The sequence below is a fragment of the Oncorhynchus kisutch genome, linkage group LG2 (assembly GCF_002021735.2).
Source record: "Oncorhynchus kisutch isolate 150728-3 linkage group LG2, Okis_V2, whole genome shotgun sequence".
Classification (NCBI taxonomy): domain Eukaryota; kingdom Metazoa; phylum Chordata; class Actinopteri; order Salmoniformes; family Salmonidae; genus Oncorhynchus; species Oncorhynchus kisutch.
Genome location: NC_034175.2, coordinates 39,117,503 through 39,142,065, shown reverse-complemented (window position 1 = coordinate 39,142,065; position 24,563 = coordinate 39,117,503). Strand labels below are relative to the sequence as shown.

At 39.7% G+C, this 24,563-nt stretch overlaps 1 protein-coding gene across 1 annotated transcript; it reads right to left on the bottom strand.

Annotated features, from left to right (window-relative positions):
- Positions 1-443: 443 nt before the first annotated feature.
- On the bottom strand, positions 444-21,591 carry LOC109865614 (integrin beta-2). Its single transcript, XM_020453931.2, has 16 exons — positions 21,473-21,591; positions 15,145-15,193; positions 14,950-15,047; positions 13,681-13,885; positions 12,997-13,167; positions 12,512-12,753; positions 10,363-10,521; positions 10,044-10,139; positions 9,709-9,798; positions 9,318-9,452; positions 4,246-4,439; positions 3,678-3,910; positions 3,242-3,461; positions 2,709-2,920; positions 2,270-2,436; positions 444-1,603 (listed from the first exon to the last, which is right to left on the bottom strand). The coding sequence occupies exons 2-16, from the start codon at positions 15,188-15,190 to the stop codon at positions 1,538-1,540; spliced, it is 2,334 nt and encodes a 777-aa protein (XP_020309520.1). The 5' UTR covers positions 15,191-15,193; positions 21,473-21,591; the 3' UTR covers positions 444-1,537.
- Between the last annotated feature and the right edge of the window lie 2,972 nt (positions 21,592-24,563).

Here is a 24,563-nt window from a genome sequence, read left to right as displayed (position 1 = left end):
AGTGTCGAAGGCCCTCAGAGGAGGGGATAAGACCCAACCTCAAAAATCACGCATAGGAGACCCAGCTCCCCCTGCCCCTCTCCGTAGTTCCCTCTCCCGTTCCCCCCCCCCTCCCCGTCTCTAACACAATGGGCCGATCAGCTGGTAAGGCAAGGTTGCACAGGATTTTGAGCGCTTGGGAAGCTGCAGGTTGCAGAACTTTCTGTCTTGTGTAGATTTGAAAGTCAGGTATTTTCCTGACATCAAGCTTTGCATAATAGGAAGATGAGATAGTAGATTTGTTGATAATATGAATTTGAATATTATTAAAATGTAGGGGGAAAAAGGAAGGGAAGCGCTGCTAGTGTACACAATAGTAGATCTTTGTAGATGCTCTGTCGTTGTGATGACTGCAGAGTGCATCACATTCTCTTTCTCTGAATCATGAGCTGGAGTCCATCAAATCAAGAGAGAGAGTTTTATTTGTAATGAAAAAATATCAGTGATCATTTGCTGCTTTACACAATATTTCCTCATAGGATATGTAGAGTCATGTTACATTGTAGATTTGTAAATAAAAGCTACAAAAATAATTGCTGTAAGTAAATATCATTGAGTTACACAATACATTATTTGAAACTTTAGGATGATTTGGATATAAAGCGTAAATTATCCTAATATAGGTACCATTAACTTGCATTGGATTTGTGACACAAATGCTAAAAAGTTAGCATTTGAAACAGTGGCAAGGTAAACAAAACCAAATAATGGGTTGCTGTCATACCTGGTCCGTAAACTGCTTACAGGGTAAGAAAATCTTTAATAAATGATCCCCAAATAGCAGGAACAGCACTATTTAGTGGTCAGGATGTAGGACCCAACAACTTCAATAACTAATTGCTCTGAACAGGGGAAAAAAACATCACTCAATTCACTGAGAATACATTACATTGGATGAAGGAACAAAATTAATAGCTACATGTCCATACTACTTGTCGAACATAGAGAACTGACACTATATACTCCTTGTTGGGGTGGGATTGGTGTGTGTGTGGGGGGGGGGGGGGGGGGGTCGTGGATGGCTTTGGACCACTTCTTTTGATTCCTCATGTCTTAACCATTGTTATCAAAAGTTTGGTCCAAATCGGATGTTAGGTACTATAATTGTTGAATATTATATGAATTCTATAAATTAAAATGGCCAATTTTCGTGCAATAAATTAGCTTAATTTCTCAGAGATCAAATATTGTTCCAACAAAATAATGTTGCAGGATTGCTAACGTTGACAGAAACCATTTCAGAATAATCTCAGACGGTGGATGTCAAAAACCTCTTACTTGGTATTTTTTTAGGTGGAAGGACCCTGTAGCAACATTGCAGCAGTTTTTTCCCAATCAGTGCATGATCATTCTTGAATTCAGTCTTGGAACACATAAAAAAATACTATTTGTAAACCAACTTATAAATGGTGGAGAAAAAAAAGCACATTAAAACAGAAACAATAAATGTACATGCATTTGAATCCAACTTGATTGTCTGGGCTGACTGATGTTGATCTTATTCTCCAGTGAAGGTAGGGTTAGCCACGGTGGTGGTCGCGTTCATGAATAGTGGATTGTCTCCCTATTGAGAAAGATAGTAAATTACGTATGATGAAAAATCTGTAATTTATGGAACTCAGATATCTGGAGTGATAAATGCGGTGTCTTGTTTTAAATAGCTGCTGTCTTTGCCAGACATACATTTATAGCAAATCACAACATTGGCATGGATTTCGATTTACGCACAGTTACTGATCAAATCTTTTAAAAGCGCTTTATAAACAAGTCTTCTCGGATTCTGGAGACCACTGCTGTGCAGCTCTATCTATTCTCAAAGGGCCCGATCCCAATTAAGAATGTATGCCTTTCCTCCTAGAACTTCTCAGTATTTGGTACATAGCTCTTATCAATAGACCTTACCAAGTTGTAGATTACAGTGCATGGAGAATGGTGCTATTTCTATCAGAAAAAAAATAAGTAAATGCTTTTTCCATTTGGAACTGGTAGGTTCGCTAGATCGTATTCATGGTTTCCTCGCGCGTAAAGGTGGTAGAATTATTAGGGAACTAATTCAAGGTCACATATTCATTTATTCAAGCTCAACTTCAAACTAATAGTGGGTGAATAGTATGTTATTCTCATGCTTAAGTTCTTTGTCAGAATACGCATAGAGAGAAAAGCACATAAAAAGGGAATAATGAATCTGGGCCAAAGTGAGGATTCCTATGAAGTAGCAAATGTCACTCACCGGAGTCCACTTTCCTTTCTTCTGCTCATTCTCAAACCTGCGGAACTCCTTCACGTCTCTCATGTAGAGGATGGCTTTGATGATGAGCAGGATCAGTAAGCCGATCAGGGCCACGCCCGCAATGGAGCCTCCAATGATGGCGTAGATGTTTGGCAACTCCGGACATTCTAAAACAATTATGACAGACATTAACAACCATACATTTTTAGGCAGTCCTGGAGGCTATAGCATGTTACGTTTACTGTGAAAACATTTGGTAGCAAACATCTCTCGGACACTGTGATTCAGATGCTTTCAATGTGACTTGGAGGCTTTATCTTGATGCCCATCAAACAACGTGGTCAGTCAATTAAAACCCGAGCAAACATTATCTGTTTTCTGTGGGCTATGAAGGTAACATGGGCATACTTTTTAGTTGCACAAGACATACGTCTCTTACCTCGGGTCTTTAGTATCTGGGCAAAGTAGTTGTCCTCTCCATCCAACTGTTTAATGATAAAGAACACCCGGCAGTTCTCCACATCCCTCACGTCACAAGGCTTACCAGGTGGCAATGTCTCCACCATCTCAAATTCATTAATACTCTTACAGGTCTGGGAGCAGTTCTTGCTGAATGGGCCTGTCTGAAAGCCCAGACACTCGATGCACTTCCTGAAAATAGAAGAATGAGGTAGAGAGTGGAAAACTTCCTTGCTCAACATTCTGTTTTCTCCCTTAAGGACTTCAACACATGCTTCGTATGGTTCCAAAACCTCTCGCGTTGAGTAAGATGGCAACACGCAGAAATGATATTTTTAAGTGCTACATTCTATTCTACCAGTCATCCTTTACGGTCAATGGTAACCGTCTTTGTTTGTCCTATGGTTGTGGATGCAATTTAACATGTACACAATGGATCCAACAACATTACCTAAAGGGACAAGTGAATACAGTGGTTGAGTGAGTGAAAAAGGTGGGCCCAGGCCGTCTTACCCCTTGGTTATACAGGGAGTCTGGCAGGCGGGACAGGTCAGACAGTAGGGCCGCTGGTAGCCCTCGATACACTTGCACTGGTTACACTGGCATGTTCCCCTGCCGCTGCACACGCTCCCGCTTGGTGTGCGACACTGCTCGTCCGACTTCTTGCATTGGCAGGCGGTGCCTTCGTACTCGGGGTTGCATTCGCAAATTTTACAACGGCATTTCCCGTTCCCTTCAACACAGAGACGTGATTTTACGTCAGAATTGTTTTAATACTTCACGTGTGTACCCTCAGTCATAATGAGACTGTCATTAACAGATGGCAGGTGTTATTTCTATTGTTATACAGTACTGTATATATATTTCCATCTATATTTCCAATGTTTCTGTAAAAATCTATTAATCTTATTAATTTATTGATATTTTCATATATTCTATCAGACTGCACCTCCACACAGTTTGTTCTGAAACTTCTCGCAGCTCTCGTTTTCACACTCGCAGTGCGTGCCGTAGTAGGTGCTGCCGCCTTGTTGGACATAGCACTGGCAAATGCCACACACACAGTCCCCTCGTCCTTCGCACTCCGTGCCGTTGTCCTTCCGGCATGCAGCCCTCAGAGAGCTCTCGTCCTTCTCCCCGATGGCGCACTCGCACTTCTGACCCACGAAGCCGGCATTGCAACTGCACAGAGTTGGGAGGAAAAAGCCTACTGTACTGATTGCTTGTGAAGACTTTACATTTACCACCCCCCAAAATTGTGGCGTCTTTTTGTTCCCCCTGAGTACAGAGAATAGAAATACAGTATAGAAAATAGAATGAAATAGATGGTTCATAACAATCTATGTTTCTCAGTTTCTTTGTTTTTCAGGTGACTCAATGCACTTCTATGGGGATGAAGGGGAAATCATGCATCATATATTGGATTCAATATTGACTATATCAACATAAGTTGGAATATATTGGGGAAACAAAAGCACATGCTATTTGTTGTATATCCCAGCCAATGCCCGCCTTACCTGCACATGCCACAGTTGACTTTGCCCTTCCTGTCGCAGTCCTTGTGATTCTCCTCCTTGGGGTCATCACATTCACACTCGCAGCGAGTCGACAAGCTCACCTTCAGCTTGTCTTTTATGCCCAATGGGCCAATCAGAAAAGACCTCTCCCTGTCTATACATTCATCTGCCGTCACTGTTACGTTGAAAGACACCTGAGAGGAAATCAGGAGACGCAATTAGTACATTTGTGGTATGTGTTTGGATGTTTTTTTATTTAACTAAATGGATCTAAAATAGTGTATAAGAGTGTAAATAAATATTGTGTAAGATCATACAAAAGACTTTGCTGTGACTCTTATGTGGATGATGTTAAAAATATTTGTTGGTCTGATGTGATTAATAAGTAGCATCCAGATACTGCAATTGATGAATTGATGAAATTGCTTCTTCCAATTATTCATAAACATGCACCTGTTAAGAAACTGACTGTTGGAACTGTTAAGGCTCAATGGATTGATGAGGAATTGAAAAACTGTGTGGTTGAAAGAGATGGGGCAAAAGGAGTGGCTAATAAGTCTGGCTGCACATCTGACTGGCTGACTTACTGCAAATTGAGGAATATGTGAATAAACTCAACAAAAATAAGAAGAAACTGTATTATAAAGCCAAGATCAATGATATGAAGAATGATGGAAAAAAAACATTGAAATACTTTAAATTAAATGATGGGCAGAAAAACTAATTCAATTCCATCTTTCATCGAATCAGATGGCTTATTCACCAATTATTTTAACGATTACTTCATTACAGTAGCAAATTGTGCAAACCTAGGCAGGAAATGCCAACAACGAACAGTGAGCCATTGTATTCATGCAAAAAAAAAAGAAAGAAAAGAATCGCAACTATGAAAGAAAAGTATTGCAAGTTTCAATTTTGTAAAGTTAGTGTGGGAGAGGTGAAAAATTATTGTTATCGATCAACAATGACAAACCTCCTGGCATTGATAACTTAGATGGAAAGCTACGGAGGATGGTAGCTGACTCTATAGCCACTCATATCTGTCATATCATTCATCTGAGCCTACAGGAAAGTCTTTGTCCTCAGGCCTGGAGGGAAGCCAAAGTAATTTCGCTACCCAAGAGTCGTAAAGCGGCCTTTACTGGTTGAAACAGCAGACCTATCAGTTTGCCGCCAGCTCTGAGCAAACTGTTGGAAAGAATTGTGTTTGACCAAATACAATGCTATTTCTCTGTAAACAAATTAACAACAGACTTTCAGCATGCTTATAATGAAGGGCATTCAACATGTACTGCACTGACACAAATGACTGATGATTGGTTGAAAGAAATTGACAATAAGATAGATTAGATATCCCTCTAGTGGTGTGGGGGCTGTGCTTTGGCAAAGTGGGTGGGGTTATATCCTTCCTGTTTGGCCCTGTCCGGGGGTGTCCTCGGATGGGGCCACAGTGTCTTCTGACCCCTGCTGTCTCAGCCTCCAGTATTTATGCTGCAGTAGTTTATGTGTCGGGGGGCTAGGGTCAGTTTGTTATATCTGGAGTACTTATCCTGTCTTATTCGGTGTCCTGTGTGAATTTAAGTGTGCTCTCTCTAATTCTCTCTTTCTCTCTTTCTTTATCTCTCTCGGAGGACCTGAGCCCTAGGACCATGCCTCAGGACTACCTGACATGATGAATCCTTGCTGTCCCCAGTCCACCTGGCCGTGCTGCTGCTCCAGTTTCAACTGTTCTGCCTTATTATTATACGACCATGCTGGTAATTTATGAACATTTGAACATCTTGGCCATGTTCTGTTATAATCTCCACCCGGCACAGCCAGAAGAGGACTGGCCACCCCACATAGCCTGGTTCCTCTCTAGGTTTCTTCCTAGGTTTTGGCCTTTCTAGGGAGTTTTTCCTAGCCACCGTGCTTCTACACCTGCATTGCTTGCTGTTTGGGGTTTTAGGCTGGGTTTCTGTACAGCACTTTGAGATATCAGCTGATGTACGAAGGGCTATATAAATACATTTGATTTGATTTTGATTTGATTGTGGGAGCTGTACTGTTAGATTTCAGTGCAGCCTTTGATAATATTGTTGTTGAAAAAACATACAGTACCAGTCAAAGGTTTGGACACACCTACTCATTCAAGGGTTTTTCTTTATTTTGACTATTTTTTTTTACATTGTAGAATAATAATGAAGGCATCAAAACTATGAAATAACACACACCGAATCATGTAGTAACCAAAAATGTTAAATAAATCTAAATATATTTTATATATGAGATTCTTCAAAGTAGCCAACCTTGGCCTTGATGACAGCTTTGCACACTCTTGGCATTCTCTCAACCAGCTTCATGAGGTAGTCACCTGGAATGAATTTCAAATAACAGGTGTGCCTTGTTAAATGTTAATTTCTTTCCTTCTTAATGCCTTTGAGCCAAACAATTGTGTTGTGACAAGGTAGTTGTGGTATACAGAATATCACCCTATTTGATAAAAGTCCATATTATGGCAAGAATAATATATTAAGCAAAGAGAAACAACAGTCCATCATTACTTCAGTCAATCCGTAAAATTTCCAGAACTTTGAAAGTTTCTTCAAGTGCAGTCGCAAAACCATCAAGCGCTATGATGAAACTGGCTCTCACGAGGACCGCCACAGGAAAGGCGGTCCCTCTGCTGCAGAGGACAAGTTCATTAGAGTTAGAAATTGGAGCCCAAATAAATGCTTCACAGAGTTCAAGTAACAGACACATCTCAACATCAACTATTCACAGGAGGCTGTGTGAATCAGACCTTCATGGTCGAATTGCTTCAAAGAAGTCACTACTAAAGGACACCAATAATAAGAAGAGACTTGCTTGGGCCAAGAAAAACGTGCAGTGGACATTAGACCCATGGAAATCTGTCCTTTGTTCTGATGAGTCCAAATGTGAGATTTGTGGGTCCAACTGCCGTCTTTGTGAGACACAGCGTAGGTGAACGCATGATCTCCGCATGTGTGGTTCCCACTATGAAGCATGGAGGAGGAGGTGTGATGGTGTGGGGGTGCTATACGGGTGACACTGTCTGTGATTTATTTAGTATTCAAGACAAACTTAACCAGCATGGCTACCACAGCATTCTGCAGCGATACGCCATCCCATCTGGTTTGCGCTGAGTGGGACTACTATATCATTTGTTTTTCAACACGACAAGGATCCAACACACTTCCAGGCTGTTTAAGGGCTATTTGACCAAGAAGGAGAGTGATGGAGTGCTGCATTAGATGACCTGGCCTCCACAATCATCCGACGTCAACCCAATTGCGATGGTTTGGGATGAGTTGGACCGCACCGCAGAGTGAAGGAAAAGCAGCCAACAAATGCTCAGCATATGTGGGAACTCCTTCAAGACTGTTGGAAAAGCATTCCAGGTGAAGCTGGTTAAGAGAATGCCAAGAGTGTGTAAAGCTGAATCAAGACAAAGGTTAGCTACTTTGAAGAATCTAAAATCTAAAATATATTTGGTTTGTTTAACACTTTTCTGGTCACTACATGATTCCATATGTGTTATTTCATAGTTGTGATATCTTCATTATTATTCTACAATGTATAAAATAGTAGAAATAAAGAAAAATCATTCAATGAGTAGCTGTGTCTAAACTTTTGACTGGTACTTCATGTGTTATGGCTTTTTAACCTCTGCCATATTGTGGATTCAAAGCAATCTACAGTATCTAATAGAACTCAACGGGTTTTCTTTAATGGAATCTTCTCTAATGTCAAACATGTAAAGTGTGGTGTACCACAGGGCAGCTTTCTAAGCCCTCTACTCTTTTATGTGTTTACCAATGAACTGCCACATGCATTAAACAAAGCATGTGTGTCCATGTATGCTGAGGATTCAACCATAAACGCATCAGCAACCACAGATAATGAAGTCACCAGTAATAAACTGGTCCTGAACATCTCTTAAACGAAGAGCATTGTTTTTGGTACAAATCATTCTCTAAGTTCTACACCTCACCTGAAACTGGTAATGAATGGGGTGGCTGTTGAACAAGTTGAGGAGACTAAATTACTTAGTGTTACCTTAGATTGTAATCTGTCATGGTCAAAACATAAAGATTCAGTGGTTGTAAAGATCTGGAGAGGTCTGTCAGTAATAAAGAGATGCTCTGCTTTTTTTACACTACACTCCAAAAAGCAAGTCCTGCAGTCTCTAGTTTAGTCTTATCTTGATTATTGTCCAGTTGCGTGGTCGAGTGCGGCAAGGAAAGACGTAGTTAAGCTGCAGCTGGCCCAGAACAGAGCGGCACGTCTTGCTTTTCATTGTAATCATAGGGCTGATATAATTACTATGCATACTGTACCAGTCTCTCTTCCCTATGAGTTGAGGAGAGACTGATTGCATCACTTCCTTTTTATAAGAAACATTAGTATGTTGAAAATCTATCTTTTGTTGCATAGTCAACTTACACACAGCTCTGACAAAAAACACTTACTCCACAAGACATGTCACCAAGGGTCTTTTCACAGTCCCCAAATCCAGAACAAATTCAAGAAAGCGTACAGTGTTATATAGAGCCATTATTGCATGGAACTCCGGTCCACCTCAGATTGCTCAAATTAACAGCAAACCTGGTTTCAAAAAACAGATAACGCAACACCTCACGGCACAATGCCTCTCCCCTATTTGACCTAGATAGTTTGTGTGTGTGTATTGATATGTAGGCTACGTATGCTTTAAAAAATGTTTTAATGTAGTTCTGTCCTTGAGCTGTTCTTGTCTATTCATGTTCTGTATTATGTCATGTTTCATGTTTTGTGTGGACCCCAGGAAGAGTAGCTGATGCTTTTGCAACAGCTAATAGGGATCCTAATAAAATTCCAAATACCAAAGTATAACACTTTATAATAAATGTCACTAATTAGCCATCATATTAATTATATTGCTTATAATTACTATAAATGTACATAAGTGTTTACAAAAAAATGAAATACATATTACTGTTTTATCAATAGTTGATTAATACTTCAGTTATTATCAAGTGTTACCATATAATTATTTGGTATGTGATAGTCTTTTACTTCTGAGCTCTTACCATTTCTCCTACTATGACGTTATCACAGACCCCCTTGTCCCCTGCGGGTCCCCCTCCAGGACAGAGTGGAGTGTAAGTGACTCTCACATTGTCAGGGAGAGCATCATGAGTCACTGTCACTTTGGAGGAGAGCCTCTGTGTCAGACACAAAACAGTCTCAGAGTTAACACCAATGCTAAATCACCAGAAATAAAACATCCCAAGCAAATCCAAACTGACACATTATTCCTAGAGATACTAGAGGTCTATGATCAAAATCAAGCAAGGTTCTACACATTAAACACATCATTATTGGGAGTACCATCTTTTTTTTTAAAGAGATTCGTTAAATTAATAAGAAAAGATTGTAAATATCTGAATAAGAATGAAACAAATATTGTAAATGTCTTACATTGTAGGCAGCTTGGATCAATTCAACAACATTTTTGGAGTCCTCTGACAGTACTCCCACCTCAGACTTGGGGATCATTCTACTGAGTTCCTGGAAGATAGTTAGGTGAGACAACAACACATCCCAATCGAATCAAGTACATTTCCCCTCAACAGAGTATTTTTTGTTGGGGAGGGGGGGGGTCAGGTGTACTGTGAGAGTTATTTAGGATACTCTTCATTATTATGTGGCAGTATTAATAAGTTACTGCATTACATATGTTGGCGTTTATAACAGTAGAAAAACTGAGGAAGAAAAAAAGAAAGAATGATTGAAAATAAAGAGAGTCCACTTACCCTGTATACATTCTCCATGTTCTTTGTCACAGCAAAGATTGGCTGAATGTTGTTCTTCTCTAACTGTGAAGCCACTTGACCAACAGATGGGTAGTCCTACATACAGAGACACTTAACTTGTACAACCTCAAGAATGTAATTGTTTATGGCCAAAAGGGTTGAAATATACAGGCTTTAGTCCAGTCCAGTCATGCTGTTGCATTCATTACATATTCTTCATATTCTCTTATGGTATTTTTCATATCCAGTACAGTATATCAAAGTCTTGGTGATGACCAATCATATTGATCTGAATGTGTCCCATGTCACCATCACATACCATGTCATTGCTCTTAGTGTACAGCTGCTTGTCCATGTAACATCTCTCGTCGTTGGGCTCCAGTATGCCAGCCAGCTTGCCATCCCCTGCCATGTGGAAGCCATCGTCGGTGGTCAGGACGATTAGCCGAGTGCTGCTATTCCTCCAGCCAATCCTGTCCTGTGGAAAACAATTGGAGGCTTCATGTAAAATGGATGGAAAAGATGCGAAAAAGTCTACATCCCACATTGGAGTTTGTTTGAGTCACACTCACAGAGGAAGTGTGAGTCACTTTATCTACTGTTCCCGCATGCAAGCCTCATGCAGTGCTATACTCAGCCTATCATGTGTGAGGAAGTGTTGTGTCTGAAGACAAAAAAAGAGATGGGTGTTTCAGAAGTGAACTACTTCCCCATCTACCTATCTACCTACAGTATGTACAGTGGGGCAAAAAAGTATTTAGTCAGCCACCAATTGTGCAAGTTCTCCCACTTAAAAAGATGAGAGAGGCCTGTAATTTTCATCATAGGTACACTTCAACTATGACAGACAAAATGAGAAAAAAAATCCAGAAAATCACATTGTAGGATTTTTTATGAATTTATTTGCAAATTATGGTGGAAAATAAGTTTTTTGTCACCTACAAACAAGCAAGATTTCTGGCTCTCACAGACCTGTAACTTCTTCTTTGAGAGGCTCCTCTGTCCTCCACTCGTTACCTGTATTAATGGCACCTGTTTGAAGTTGTTATCAGTATAAAATACACCTGTCCACAACCTCAAACAGTCACACTCCAAACTCCACTATGGCCAAGACCAAAGAGCTGTCAAAGGACACCAGAAACAAAATTGTAGACTTGCACCAGGCTGGGAAGACTGAATCTGCAATAGGTAAGCAGCTTGGTTTGAAGAAATCCATTGTGGGAGCAATTATTAGGAAATGGAAGACATACAAGACCACTGATAATCTCCCTCGATCTGGGGCTCCACGCAAGATCTCACCCCGTGGGGTCAAAATGATCACAAGAACGGTGAGCAAAAATCCCAGAACCACACGGGGGGACCTAGTGAATGACCTGCAGAGAGCTGGGACCAAAGTAACAAAGTCTACCATCAGTAACACACTACGCCGCCAGGGACTCAAATCCTACAGTGCCAGACGTGTCCCCCTGCTTAAGCCAGTACATGTCCGTCTGAAGTTTGCTAGAGAGCATTTGGATGATCCAGAAGAAGATTGGGAGAATGTCATATGGTCAGATGAAACCAAAATATAACTTTTTGGTAAAAACTCAACTCGTCGTGTTTGGAGGACAAAGAATGCAGAGTTGCATCCAAAGAACACCATACCTACTGTGAAGTATTGGGGTGCAAACATCATGCATTGGGGCTATTTTTCTGCAAAGGGACCAGGATGACTGATCCGTGTAATGGAAAGAATGAATGGGGCCATGTATCGTGAGATTTTGAGTGAAAACCTCCTTCCATCAGCAAGGGCATTGAAGATAAAATGTGTCTGGGTCTTTCAGCATGACAATGATCCCAAACACACCGCCCGGGCAACGAAGGAGTGGCCTTGTAAGAAGCATTTCAAGGTCCTGGAGTGGCCTAGCCAGTCTCCAGATCTCAACCCCATAGAAGATCTATGGAGGGAGTTGAAAGTCTGTGTTGCCCAGCAACAGCCCCAAAACATCACTGCTCTAGAGGAGATCTGCATGGAGGAATGGGCCAAAATACCAGCAACAGTGTGTGAAAACCTTGTGAAGACTTACAGAAAATGTTTGACCTCTGTCATTGCCAACAAAGGGTATATAACAGAGTATTGAGATAAACTTTTGTTATTGACCAAATACTTATTTTCCACCATAATTTGCAAATAAATTAATTAAAAATCCTACATTGTGATTTTCTGGATTTTTTTCTCATTTTGTCTGTCATAGTTGAAGTGTACATCTGATGAAAATTACAGGCCTCTCTCATCTCATCTTTTTAAGTGGGAGAACTTGCACAATTGGTGGCTGACTAAATACTTTTTTGCCCCACTGTACTTATCTATGATACACAATGCTGCTTTGACAATAGGTTAACCAAACATTATATTGATGTTCAATATCAGTATGTTGATAGAACGTTGGTTCAATCAATTTTGCCCTGTGGGATTAGACTACTCTTACCCCACATACTGCAGCCTGCATGATGGCATCCAGCGTCCCTTCAGGGGAGTCCAAGTTCCCAGAGATGCGCTGCTTGTCTACCTCCCTATTAAAGTCAGCTTTGTTCTCTGTCATGCTAAGAACATGCCTGTAGCCAAAGGCAGGTTGACAGAACAGCTCCTTTTCTTCGCATGGCTTCTTCAGCTTCTCTGGGTTGGTGTTAGTGAAAGGCAGGACAGTCTTGTCTACGAAAGAGCCGAAGCCTGCAGCAAAAGATAAAGGTGATAAAAAATACGATTCATGGACACTCATAGATAGACGAGGAATTGAGGCTGAGACAGACCTTGGCTTAAATACTATTTGAAATCATTTGAAATACTTTAGCTCGGCTGTTGGAATGGAATTAATAGACACGTCCCAAAAGGGTAAATCCCACCAACCTGGCACCCAAAGGTATGCTAAACCAAATGCAAATAGAAGAGTCAAATGATATTTGATGATATCACCTATTCGCCCTTGTTTTGTGATTCCTTGCAGAGCTTTAAAGAGCTCGTTTCCCAGAGTCTTGATGCTCCTCAGATCGTCCTCCATGGAGTAGGAGAGATCCATCAGGTAGTAGAGATCAACAGGATAGCCCTCCACTCTCCGAAAATCCAGCTTGAACGTCCGAGGCAGCCCTGAACAAAGCAAAATCGAGGTGAAAACTGAAATCTCAAGCACATAAAAATATGTCAAGTCAAAAGCACATGACGATAATGTGATATGATGAAATTTAGGGTATTTATTTGCTATTTTAAGATAATTTCATTCAGTTTGATTACTTAGGGCTACTTTTAATATGTTCCAGCCATAGAGTTGGACAGAGGGCATAAAGCCAAGGTTGGTTGTTTACTGCCACATGCAGTTATGGGATGATTGCTGAGGAATTTAATTAATTTGCAGATCCCTGGCGGTGACCTGGATGTAATTCTGTGATCCTTCCTTAACCCATAGGAAGTCCCACACAGTTGACACCTTCAAAATGCTGAAAGCTTTTAGTCCTTCATCCAACTACATGATTTTATCCATTTTCAAAACATGTCAGTCATCTTAGAACCCAGTTTGGGCGGTAATGCAATGTTAGTGGCCGAAGAAGAAGAAAAAAACGAAGAAGAAGAAAAACCCAATTTGGCACTTTTGAGAACACCCACCTGGTCTGAGCTTCAGATTGACCTCCTGAGGACGCAGCTGGATGGGTTCGTCCTTGACAAATGCATTGGTGGACAGGGCGGTGTTCTTAGTCACAGTAAGGGTATTCATGGGGGATATGATGTCGTTTCCCATGCAGCCCCTCTCTTCTAGCTGAGCCCGGGTGTCACAGCGAGCTGCTTCTTGCTCACCTGGCTTGGTGAAGTTCTGGGAATGGGACAAACATAAACTCTGGATTTAAAATAAGTGTGTTTGGATTCATTTTGAATGGTTAGGGCCCTTAGGTATGTCAACCACGTCTGTAGACGCTCTATCAGACTATCAACAAACTATCCTGTAACTCAAAATGATACTTTTTCTTCAGTTGCCCATTCTCTGTAAACGTTGTTACAGTTGACTGCCCTTGTGCACAGTTACAAATTTAGATGTAAAATGACTATTATTCAAATGATGGAAATAAAACGGGGTCTTCACAAGCGTATGCTAGCACACCAACCCACATACTGTGGCTTAACACCTTCATGCATATTCTCAGCTCTGTTTGCATACACTGCTTTACATAGACAGCCAAATGCATAATGCTAGAACCTAGCAGCGGTGTAAGGTAATTAAGTAAAAATACTTTAAAGTATCATTATTTGGTGGCTTCTGTACTTTACTATTCATATTTTTGACAACGTTTGCTTTTATTCACTACATTCCTAAAGAAAATATTGTACTTTTTACTCCATACATTTTCCCTGACACCCAAAAGTACTCATTGCATTTTAAATGCTTAGAAGGATAAGAAAATGGTCCAATTCACACACTTATCAAGAGAACATCTCGAGTCACCCTTACTGCCTCCTATCTGGCGGACTCACTAAAAACAAATTTGTAAATGATGTCTGAGTGCCGGTATACTTAACATAAGGAATTTGAAATAATTTATACTTTTACTTTTGATACTTAAGTATATTTTACCAAATACATGCACTTTTTATACTTAAGTATATTTGAAACAAAATACCAAAAGACTTTTACTCAAGTAATATTTTACTGGGTGACTTTCACTTTTACTTTAGTCATTTTCTATTAAGGTAATGTATCTTTACTTTTACTCAAGTATGACAATTGGGTACTTTCTCCACCACTAACACCTAGTGTACCCACACAGCTTTTATACATACATGTGAACTCACAAAGGTGTTAGCATTTGGGCCCACACCTGACTCTCGTTAATTTACTTCTCTAGTTTTAGCACTAGTATCACACATATTTGCGCTCCTCACCAGTTGTTTACACCACGTGCAGTATGCTCCTGATCTGATGCAGTCGCTGCAGGAGTTGATCACCGTTTTGGAACATACTTCCACTTCCTGGGAGAGAACTAGGGTAAACACACACACACACACAGGATGACTCTCATTATGTAATTGTGAGACTTTTCAATATCAAGAGGGGATTTGATGACTGTAAAAACTTACCTCCTCTGCCCATCAGCAGGAGTAGGAGAGACACACACTTATACATTCCCTGGTGACAGAAAGAGGGAACAGCCGTCAGTCCATCGACCTTGACCACGTCGAAGACTATTACAGGCACACCTTTTAGATATCCAGCGATATATATCTTTTACCATTCAAGTACCAGTAAAAGATGCATGCGCTGCAGATGAACATACACTTTAAGAGCTCTTACACCACTACAATTTGATGCACATTATATGGCCACTGTACAACGCTCTGTCTGAGCAAAAACAATCTGGGTGGATGTGTTCAACCCTCTCACTTTTAAGGGCAGTTGAACAAAATAAAAACTGAGATGGATCCATTAGAAGTTCAGAGTTAAAGAAATTAAGAAGAAAAGAGAACGTCAACAATGGCTACCACAGTATCGCCAGGCCTGGAAACTTTCCCAAACATTCACACCCACAGTGCTTGTTGTTAATATACAGTATCTTCAGAACAAAACTCCTTGCAGCCAAGATCATAATAAATTGTTCCAAGTAAATGTTTGCTGTGCAAACTTCAAAAAGAGGAAATGTAAAATATATCCACAGGGAAAAGCACACGCAGGATATCAAAGTTAATATGCTTAATATTTTCATTTCTTTAGAGCTAACACAAAAATGGGTGTCTAGAATTAAAATAATATTTCAAACTCTAAAATTTGGACTTAAGTAACTCTAAATATATGGCTCTGGTATTTATTAGCACTGGTCATAATGATTATGTGCTCGTTCTGTTTGTGGTAATGGAGGCTACTATTGCCGTAGTTACTTGTTTTTGTGGACTCACACCATTACAGCGTTGAAGTAAACAGGCCATACATGGTTTTACACAGTGTTTTCTGAATTCATTACTTTAAATATCCATTTTTATTACATGACACTTAATCTTTTCTCATAGAGGAATCTATAGTTCCACTTTCGGACATTGGGCTGCTATAATGGAAATGAGTGGGCAACACAGACAAAGAGGGGTTTGCATACGGACCTCCATGAACTAAAACCACACATACTGAAGACAAATCCACTAATATGAATGGAGAGGCTAAAGGAGATAAAATGATCGTTCCAAAGCATAGCTGCTGTTACAGCCTGAATGTACAATGGATTCAACTCTGGACTCACTCTGTGTGCAATAATAGTGTTTAACGTGATTTTAGAATAACTACCTCATCTCTGTAACCCACACATTCAATTACATGTAAGGTCTCTCAGTTGAACAGTGAATTTCAAAAACAAATTCAACCACGACGACCAGGGAGGTTTTCCAATGCCTCACAAAGAAAGGCAACTATTGGTAAATGGGTAAAAAAAACAGACATTGAATATCCGTTTGAGTATGGTAAAGTTATTAATTACACTTTGGATTGTGTATCAACACCCTTAGCCACTACAAATATGCAGGTGTCCTTCGTAACTCAGTGGCCAGAGAGGAAGGAAACAACTTAGGGATTTCAACATGAGGCCATTGGCGACATTAAAACAGTTACAGAGTTAAATGGCTGTGATAGGAGAAAACTGAGGATGGCTCAACAACATTGAAGTTACTCCAAAATACTAACCTAATTGACAGAGTGAAAAGAAGGAAGCATGCACAGAATACAAATATTCAAAAACATGCAACAAGACACTAAAGTAATACTGCCAACAATGTGGCAGAGCAATTAACACTTTGTATTCAGGAACAAAAAGTTGCTTGAGGCAAATCCAAAAGAACACATTACTGAGTACCACGCTCCATATTTTCAAGCATAGTGGTGGCTGCATCATGTTATGGGTATATGTGTAATCATTAAGGACTGGGGAATATTTCAGGGAAAATAACTTATGGAATGGAGCTAAGCACATGCAAAATCCTAGAGAAAACCTGGTTCAGTCTGCATTCCACTAGATGCTGGGAGATTAATTCATCTTTCAGAAGGACAATAACCTAAAATACAAGGCCACATCTACACTGGAGTTGTTTACCAAGAAGGCAGCGAATCTTCCTGAAAGCCGAGTTACAGTTTTGGCTTAAATGTACTTGAAAATCTATAGTAAGACCTGGAAATGGTTGTCTAGCAATGGTCAACAACCAATTTGACAGAGCTTGAATAATTTAAAAAAGAATAATGAGCAAATGTTGCACAAATCCAGGTATGGGAGGCTCTTAGAGACTTACCCAGAAAGACCCACAAAGTATTGACTCAGGGGTGTGAATACTTAAGTAAATTAGCATTTTTGTATTCAATTTTCAATACATTTGCAAACAATTCTAGAAACATGTTTTCACTTTGTCATTATAAGGTATTGTGTGAAAATCCATTTAATCCATTTTGAATTCAGGCTGTAACACAACAAGATCTGGACTAAGTCAAGGGGATGAATACTTTCTGAAGGCACTGTAAATTATGAATACTATTATTTATCCTGGTGGGTATCTAAGAACAAAAAAAAACAATACAAAAAAAAACACCCAGTGAGGTATAGCTAACATGTTGTGTATTGGAGGACAATCAGTCATAAAACACATATGAATCTACATAGACTTATAGTGGCTTGCGAAAGTATTCATGCCCCTTGGCATTTTTGCTATTTTGTTGCCTTACAACCTGGAATTCAAATAGATTTTTGGGGGGTCTGTATCATTTGATTTACACATGCCTACCACTTTGAAGATGCAAGAGTCTTGTGAAACAAACAAGAAATAAGACAAAAAAATACTGAAAACTTGAGCGTGCATAACTATTCACCCCCCCCCCCCCCCCAAGTAAATATTTTGTAGAGCCACCTTTTGCGGGAAATACAGCTGCAAGTCCCTTGGGGTATGTCTCTATAAGCTTGGCACATCGAGCCACTGGGATTTTTGCCCATTCTTCAAGGCAAAACAGCTCCAGCTCCTTCAAGTTGGATGTGTTCCGCTGATGTACAGCAATCTCTAAGTCATACCACAGATTCTCAATTGGATTGAGGTTCGGGCTTTGACTAGGCCATTCCAAGACATTTAAATGTTTCCCCTTAAACCACTCTAGTGTTGCTTTAGCAGTATGCTTAGGGTCATTGTCCTGCTGGAAGGTGATTTTTTTTCATTTATTTCACCTTTATTTAACCAGGTAGGCCAGTTGAGAACAAGTTCTAATTTACAACTGCGACCTGGCCAAGATAAAGCAAAGCAGTGCGACACAAACAACAACACAGAGTTACACATGGAATAAACAAACATACAGTCAATAACACAACAGAAATATCTATATACAGTGTGTGCAAATGAGGTAAGATAAGGGAGGTAAGGCAATAAACAGGCCATAGTGGCGAAATAATGACAATTTAGCAATTAAACACTGGAGTGATAGATGCAAAGAAGATGAATGTGCAAGTAGAGATACTGGAGTGCAAAGGAGCAAAATAAATAAATAGGTAGTTGGATGGGCTATTTACAGATATTGGTTCCTAACTCCCCTGAAAAGTTACATATCGCGGGAGCTATTATATGCCAATGCAGTACACCACAGGATGTTTTTGTGCTGGTCAAGGGCAGTCAGGTCTGGAGTGAACCAAGGGCTATATCTGTTCCGGGTTCTAATTTCTAAGACAGCAGAGGTGTATTTGGAGGGCAGGTTGGTTAGGATGATATCTATGAGGGTGCCCGTGTTTACGGATTTGGGGGTGTACCTGGTAGGTTCATTGATCATTTGTGTGAGACTGAGGGCATCTAGCTTAGATTGTAGAATGGCCGGGGTGTTAAGCATGTCCCAGTTTAGGTCAGCTAACAGTATGAGCTCTGACGATAGATGGGGGGGCAATCAATTCACATATGGTGTCCAGGGCACAGCTGGAGGCAGAGGGTGGTCTATAGCAAGCGGCAACGGTGGGAGACTTGTTTTTGGAAAGGTGGATTTTTAAAAGTAGAAGCTCAAGACAAGCTACAGACATGATTTTAGAACAATCTGAGATGGTGCTTTTTAAGTTGGAACGACCCATACTCTTGTGAAATATCTCACTTCTCAAATGGTTAACTAGCAGTACTTAAGCAATTCACTCATCTCCTTATAAGGCATGAGCAATCATGATCTTTTCTTGCCTCACTAGTAAGTGGTGAGCAATCCACCACAAATATGTGTCAACTAAATGGGTTAATATTAGAAACATTAAATGCTCCACTTTAGGCTATAGAGAAACGAATAATAGCCGGATAAAACAGGCTGTGAGCTTTCGTTTGTGATAATATTGGATAGCTACTGTCATTTTATGATATTTTACATTATTTCTAGTTCATCGCGTCTTTTTATCATTGCTTAGGAGTTTTTTCTGTCCTCCAAACATGGCATTAGAGTTACAATGTTAGTTCCTCTTGCAAATCTTTATTTGTATACGTGTTGATAAATCAACGAAATGATCTCATATGACAGTTAAACATTGGCTGTAAATAGGTCTTTCTAAAAAAATTATGGGCCAAAGTGTGACATTGGCATAAACATTTCAAAATGGTTTGAAACGAGAAAAAAAAATCTAATTATTACCTGTTTTTATAATGATAAAGTGACCATAAACAGGGTTCCCATTTTAATAGAAGGATTTGTATGGAAAGCCAAGTTGAAGCCAGCATTACCTGTTGTCGTCCTCATAATAACCGCACGACACCCTTCAATTGAAGTGACGGGAAACAAATGAAAGTGTACACATCTCTCACAAAAAAACGGATCAAAAAGGAAATCTTGGGGAGCGGGAGCTAATAAATTGGCTACAACTTTTCAAGCACCAAATTGAGGAAATGTCTGGTTTACAAGGTAGGCCTATTCCAGTACTTTTCTGAGCTCCAAATTCAAGTTAAAGTAGGCTTCTTCAAGCCCCTTGTATTGTTAAAAATGGCAGGTGTAACATGGAAAAATAAATATATTTGTCATGTTATTTCATTACCAGATCATATTGTGAATTAGCCCTCTAGGCTATGTATTTTGTTGTCATTATATCCAGAATAATTAATAGGAATCGCGTTGGGTGTTGCACAATAGTTTATCCTACACAATTGCGTACAGTTGACTCAGTGTCCAATCAGAGGCATAAAAAACACATGAAAACAACAGCTGTTTGTCACTTGACTGTCATTTGGGAAATTCCTTCATATTAGATGATGATATGTAAAAAATATCCATGCGTAACAAATCAGCTAGACACCAAATGCGCATTCAATACGTGTTACGCATAATTATTGAATAACCACGTTAATGACAGTATGGACGTTTGAAGTATCTTTCATTTAGAGGCATTTGATTTTGCAATTGCATTTATTATTTTGAATTAGTGTGACTTTGAAAACTGTTTTCACCCTGTAATATAAGAAGACACCAAATGTTACATAGTTACACTGCATTTCTGAGATCGCTATACCAAAAACACTTAGATCCAGGATTATTACATGGTTCAAGTTCAATGTCTAATTTAACTGATTAATGGTTAATATATGATATACGGACAACTTACAATGCAAGGACAGAAAAGGAATACAAAGTGAAGGAAAGGAAGCCCTGCTAAGGTACACAATAGTAGACTTTGGTAGACAGAAGGTGCTCTTTGACAAAGGCCATGCCGCTGAAACACGTCAGACTTTTAACATTTTGTTTCCATTGAACATGCCATACAAATAAAGCCATTTTAATTAATTATATGAAGAGTGCCTTGGTCCTCCTCTCTTTTTGATGACAGAAAAGTAATGTTTATGTCACACGATTTTGGACAAATCCATCACGTCACCAACCATGATAATCAACTCGTGAAGTTTATTGAATATAGCTATGATTCCCACATTATATCTCAATGTAATGACATTTTAAAATATTGGCAGTGTGATGGTTATTTCTTTTACACCCCACAGAGCTTGCTTCCTCTCCAGATGTCTTCCTATAGTAGGTTCCTGTCTTTCTAGGGAGTTTTTTTCTAGCCACAGTGTGTCTACATCTGCATTGTTTGCTGTTTGGGGTTTTAGGCTGGGTTTCTGTAAAGCACTTTGTAACATCTGCTGAGGTCAAAAGGACTTTAAAAATACATTTGATTGATATATTTTATATAAATCCTTATAGTCAGGTAATCGTAAATCCTGAACCTAAATCTTTGATGCCACAAAATTACGTTCTTTTTTACTTTGATCAAATCTACTTCAACACATTAAAAACTATTATCTGTATGCTTTTCCTAAAGATAGAATGTCCCATTAGTTACATTTTGTAATCAGTTATTAATTACGCTTAATAAAAAGGTTATTGTGTCCAGTAACCTTACATGAATCAACAAACATACATCTCAAATACAGCAGTAAGGATGCTACTCACAAAGGTCAAGGTGCTGCAGCTCCTACGTAACCCTCAACTCACTGTCATGGGTGTGTTCTCTATGCAGCTGACTGACTGCTTGAGGTGAATGTCAGTTAGCTTGTGAAACACAACCACCCACATGACAGGAAGGCTACGGAGGGAAATAGTATGAACAAAGAGGAAATGTACAAAACACTATTAAAGAACCCCTGCTCTTTCCATAGACTGACGAGGTGAATCCAGGTGAAAGCTACAATCCCTTACTGATGCCACTTGTTAAATCCACTGCAACTCAAAATTAGGAAGGTGTTCTAAATATTTTGTACACACAGTGTATAATATAATTAAGCAAAAAGGCCAGAGGGGGTGTGGTATATGGCCAATATACCACTGCTATGGGCTGTTCTATGACACAGTCCTTAGCCGTGCAGTAAAAATAAATGTTTTGCCATACCCATGGTGTATGGTCTGATATACCACGGCTTTCAGCCAATCAGCATTCAGGGCCCGAACCACCCATTTTCTAATATTCATAATAATAGATCATATTTGGTATAAACCATCTCAGGCATGTGTGTAATAGGGATGTAGAATTATGACCTTATGACCTTCCTCTTTGAGTGAGCTATAGAACAACTGGAAGGTATGTTTGTTTAGTAGTCCTTGTGCATAGAGTTGTATGGTTTGTTTAACTTTGCGATCAATGGTTTGTTTGGCTTACATTTTTAAGTGAAAAAGTGAGTCTCAGCATAATTTTGCATATGTGAAATTTCCTGATACTTTCCACCATAACAAGAGAAGCTGAACATGACACAACTTCTGTCAAAGTATATTTACATTTGACATTTTGTCATTTAGCAGATTTTCTTATCCAAAATCCAGTTAGTGTATTCATTTTAAGGTAGCTAGGTAAGACAACCACAAATTACAGTCATAGTGGATGTAAACTGAAATGCTACAGTACATGATTCTGAAAGAAGAAGTTAAAGTGTGGCAACAAGGCTATTTGGATGTTATTGTGTCAGACTGTGGGTATAACTGACTAATGTGACATTAGTTTGTAAATACATTCGTTTTAGTTCATTGATTCATTTACCATTATCATAAGATAACCTGGAGGTTGAGGCCTAGAGAAGACATATTCTCAAACTGCAATACACCAGAGTATTATGAGAAGTAAGTTCAAAGGGGGCATTCTGGGATTCAAACAACAATAAAGCAGACACCCGGCAACATTTTGGTGAACAGCTGAGGGGTGGGGCTCAATAAACGTAACCACTCTCAAATTCATAGACAGAGCTATGGAGGCAAGGACTGACCATCCAAGAGATCAAAATGACAGTTTTAACCATGTTTTGAAGTTATACAGTCTTTGTTTACAATTGGATGGTTTACAAACAGTGGAGTAAAAACAAGCCTATCTTTATGGTTGTGATGAAGTACGACAGTTGAACTATGCTCATGATGCATTTGTAAGTTACATTCTTAAACAATCAATGGCTATATATCATTAATTAAAAGTCCAAAATGAATGTATCAGTCCCAGATTGCCCCTTTAAAATGAACTGTGGCTCTGAAAAAATATTGAGTAAAAAGTGCTATTGGTACACAATTTTATACCGTTCGTTATCCTGCACATGATAGTACATGTAAAAATGTAGACGCCACAAAACAAGATGTCACTGGTGATAGTATACTATATCGCCATCTTTTGGAAAAGATGATCATGAAACAGTTTAGAGACAAAACACATACAGTGGGGCAAAAAAGTATTTAGTCAGCCACCAATTGTGCAAGTTCTCCCACTTAAAAAGATGAGAGAGGCCTGTAATTTTCATCATAGGTACACTTCAACTATGACAGACAAAATGAGAAAAATAAATCCAGAAAATCACATTGTAGGATTTGTAATGAATTTATTTGCAAATTATGTTGGAAAATAAGTATTTGGTCACCTATAAACAAGCAAGATTTCTGGCTCTCACAGACCTGTAACTTCTTCTTTAAGAGGCTCCTCTGTCCTCCACTCGTTACCTGTATTAATGGCACCTGTTTGAACTTGTTATCAGTATAAAAGATACCTGTCCACAACCTCAAACAGTCACAATCCAAACTCCACTATGGCCAAGACCAAAGAGCTGTGAAAGGACACCAGAAACAAAATTGTAGACCTGCACCAGGCTGGGAAGACTGAATCTGCAATAGGTAAGCAGCTTGGTTTGAAGAAATCAACTGTGGGAGCAATTATTAGGAAATGGAAGACATACAAGACCACTGATAATCTCCCTCGATCTGGGGCTCCACGCAAGATCTCACCCCGTGGGGTCAAAATGATCACAAGAAAATCCCAGAACCAAACGGGGGGACCTAGTGAATGACCTGCAGAGAGCTGGGACCAAAGTAACAAAGCCTACCATCAGTAACACACTACGCCGCCAGGGACTCAAATCCTGCAGTGCCAGACGTGTCCCCCTGCTTAAGCCAGTACATGTCCAGGCCCTTCTGAAGTTTGCTAGAGAGCATTTGGATGATCCAGAAGAAGATTGGGAGAATGTCATATGGTCAGATGAAACCAAAATATAACTTTTTGGTAAAAACTCAACTCATCGTGTTTGGAGGACAAAGAATGCTGAGTTGCATCCAAAGAACACCATACCTACTGTGAAGCATGGGGGTGGAAACATCATGCCTTGGGGCTGTTTTTCTGCAAAGGGATCAGGACGACTGATCCGTGTAAAGGAAAGAATGAATGGGGCCATGTTTCATGAGATTTTGAGTGAAAACCTCCTTCCATCAGCAAGGGCATTGAAGATGAAATGTGGCTGGGTCTTTCAGCGTGACAATGACAAACACACCGCCCAGGCAACAAAGGAGTGGCTTCGTAAGAAGCATTTCAAGGTCCTGGAGTGGAAAGTTGAAAGTCCGTGTTGCCCAGCAACAGCCCCAAAACATCACTGCTCTAGAGGAGATCTGCATGGAGGAATGGGCCAAAATACCAGCAACAGTGTGTGAAAACCTTGTGAAGACTTACAGAAAACGTTTGACTTCTGTCATTGCCAACAAAGGGTATATAACAAATTATTGGGATAAACTTTTGTTATTGACCAAA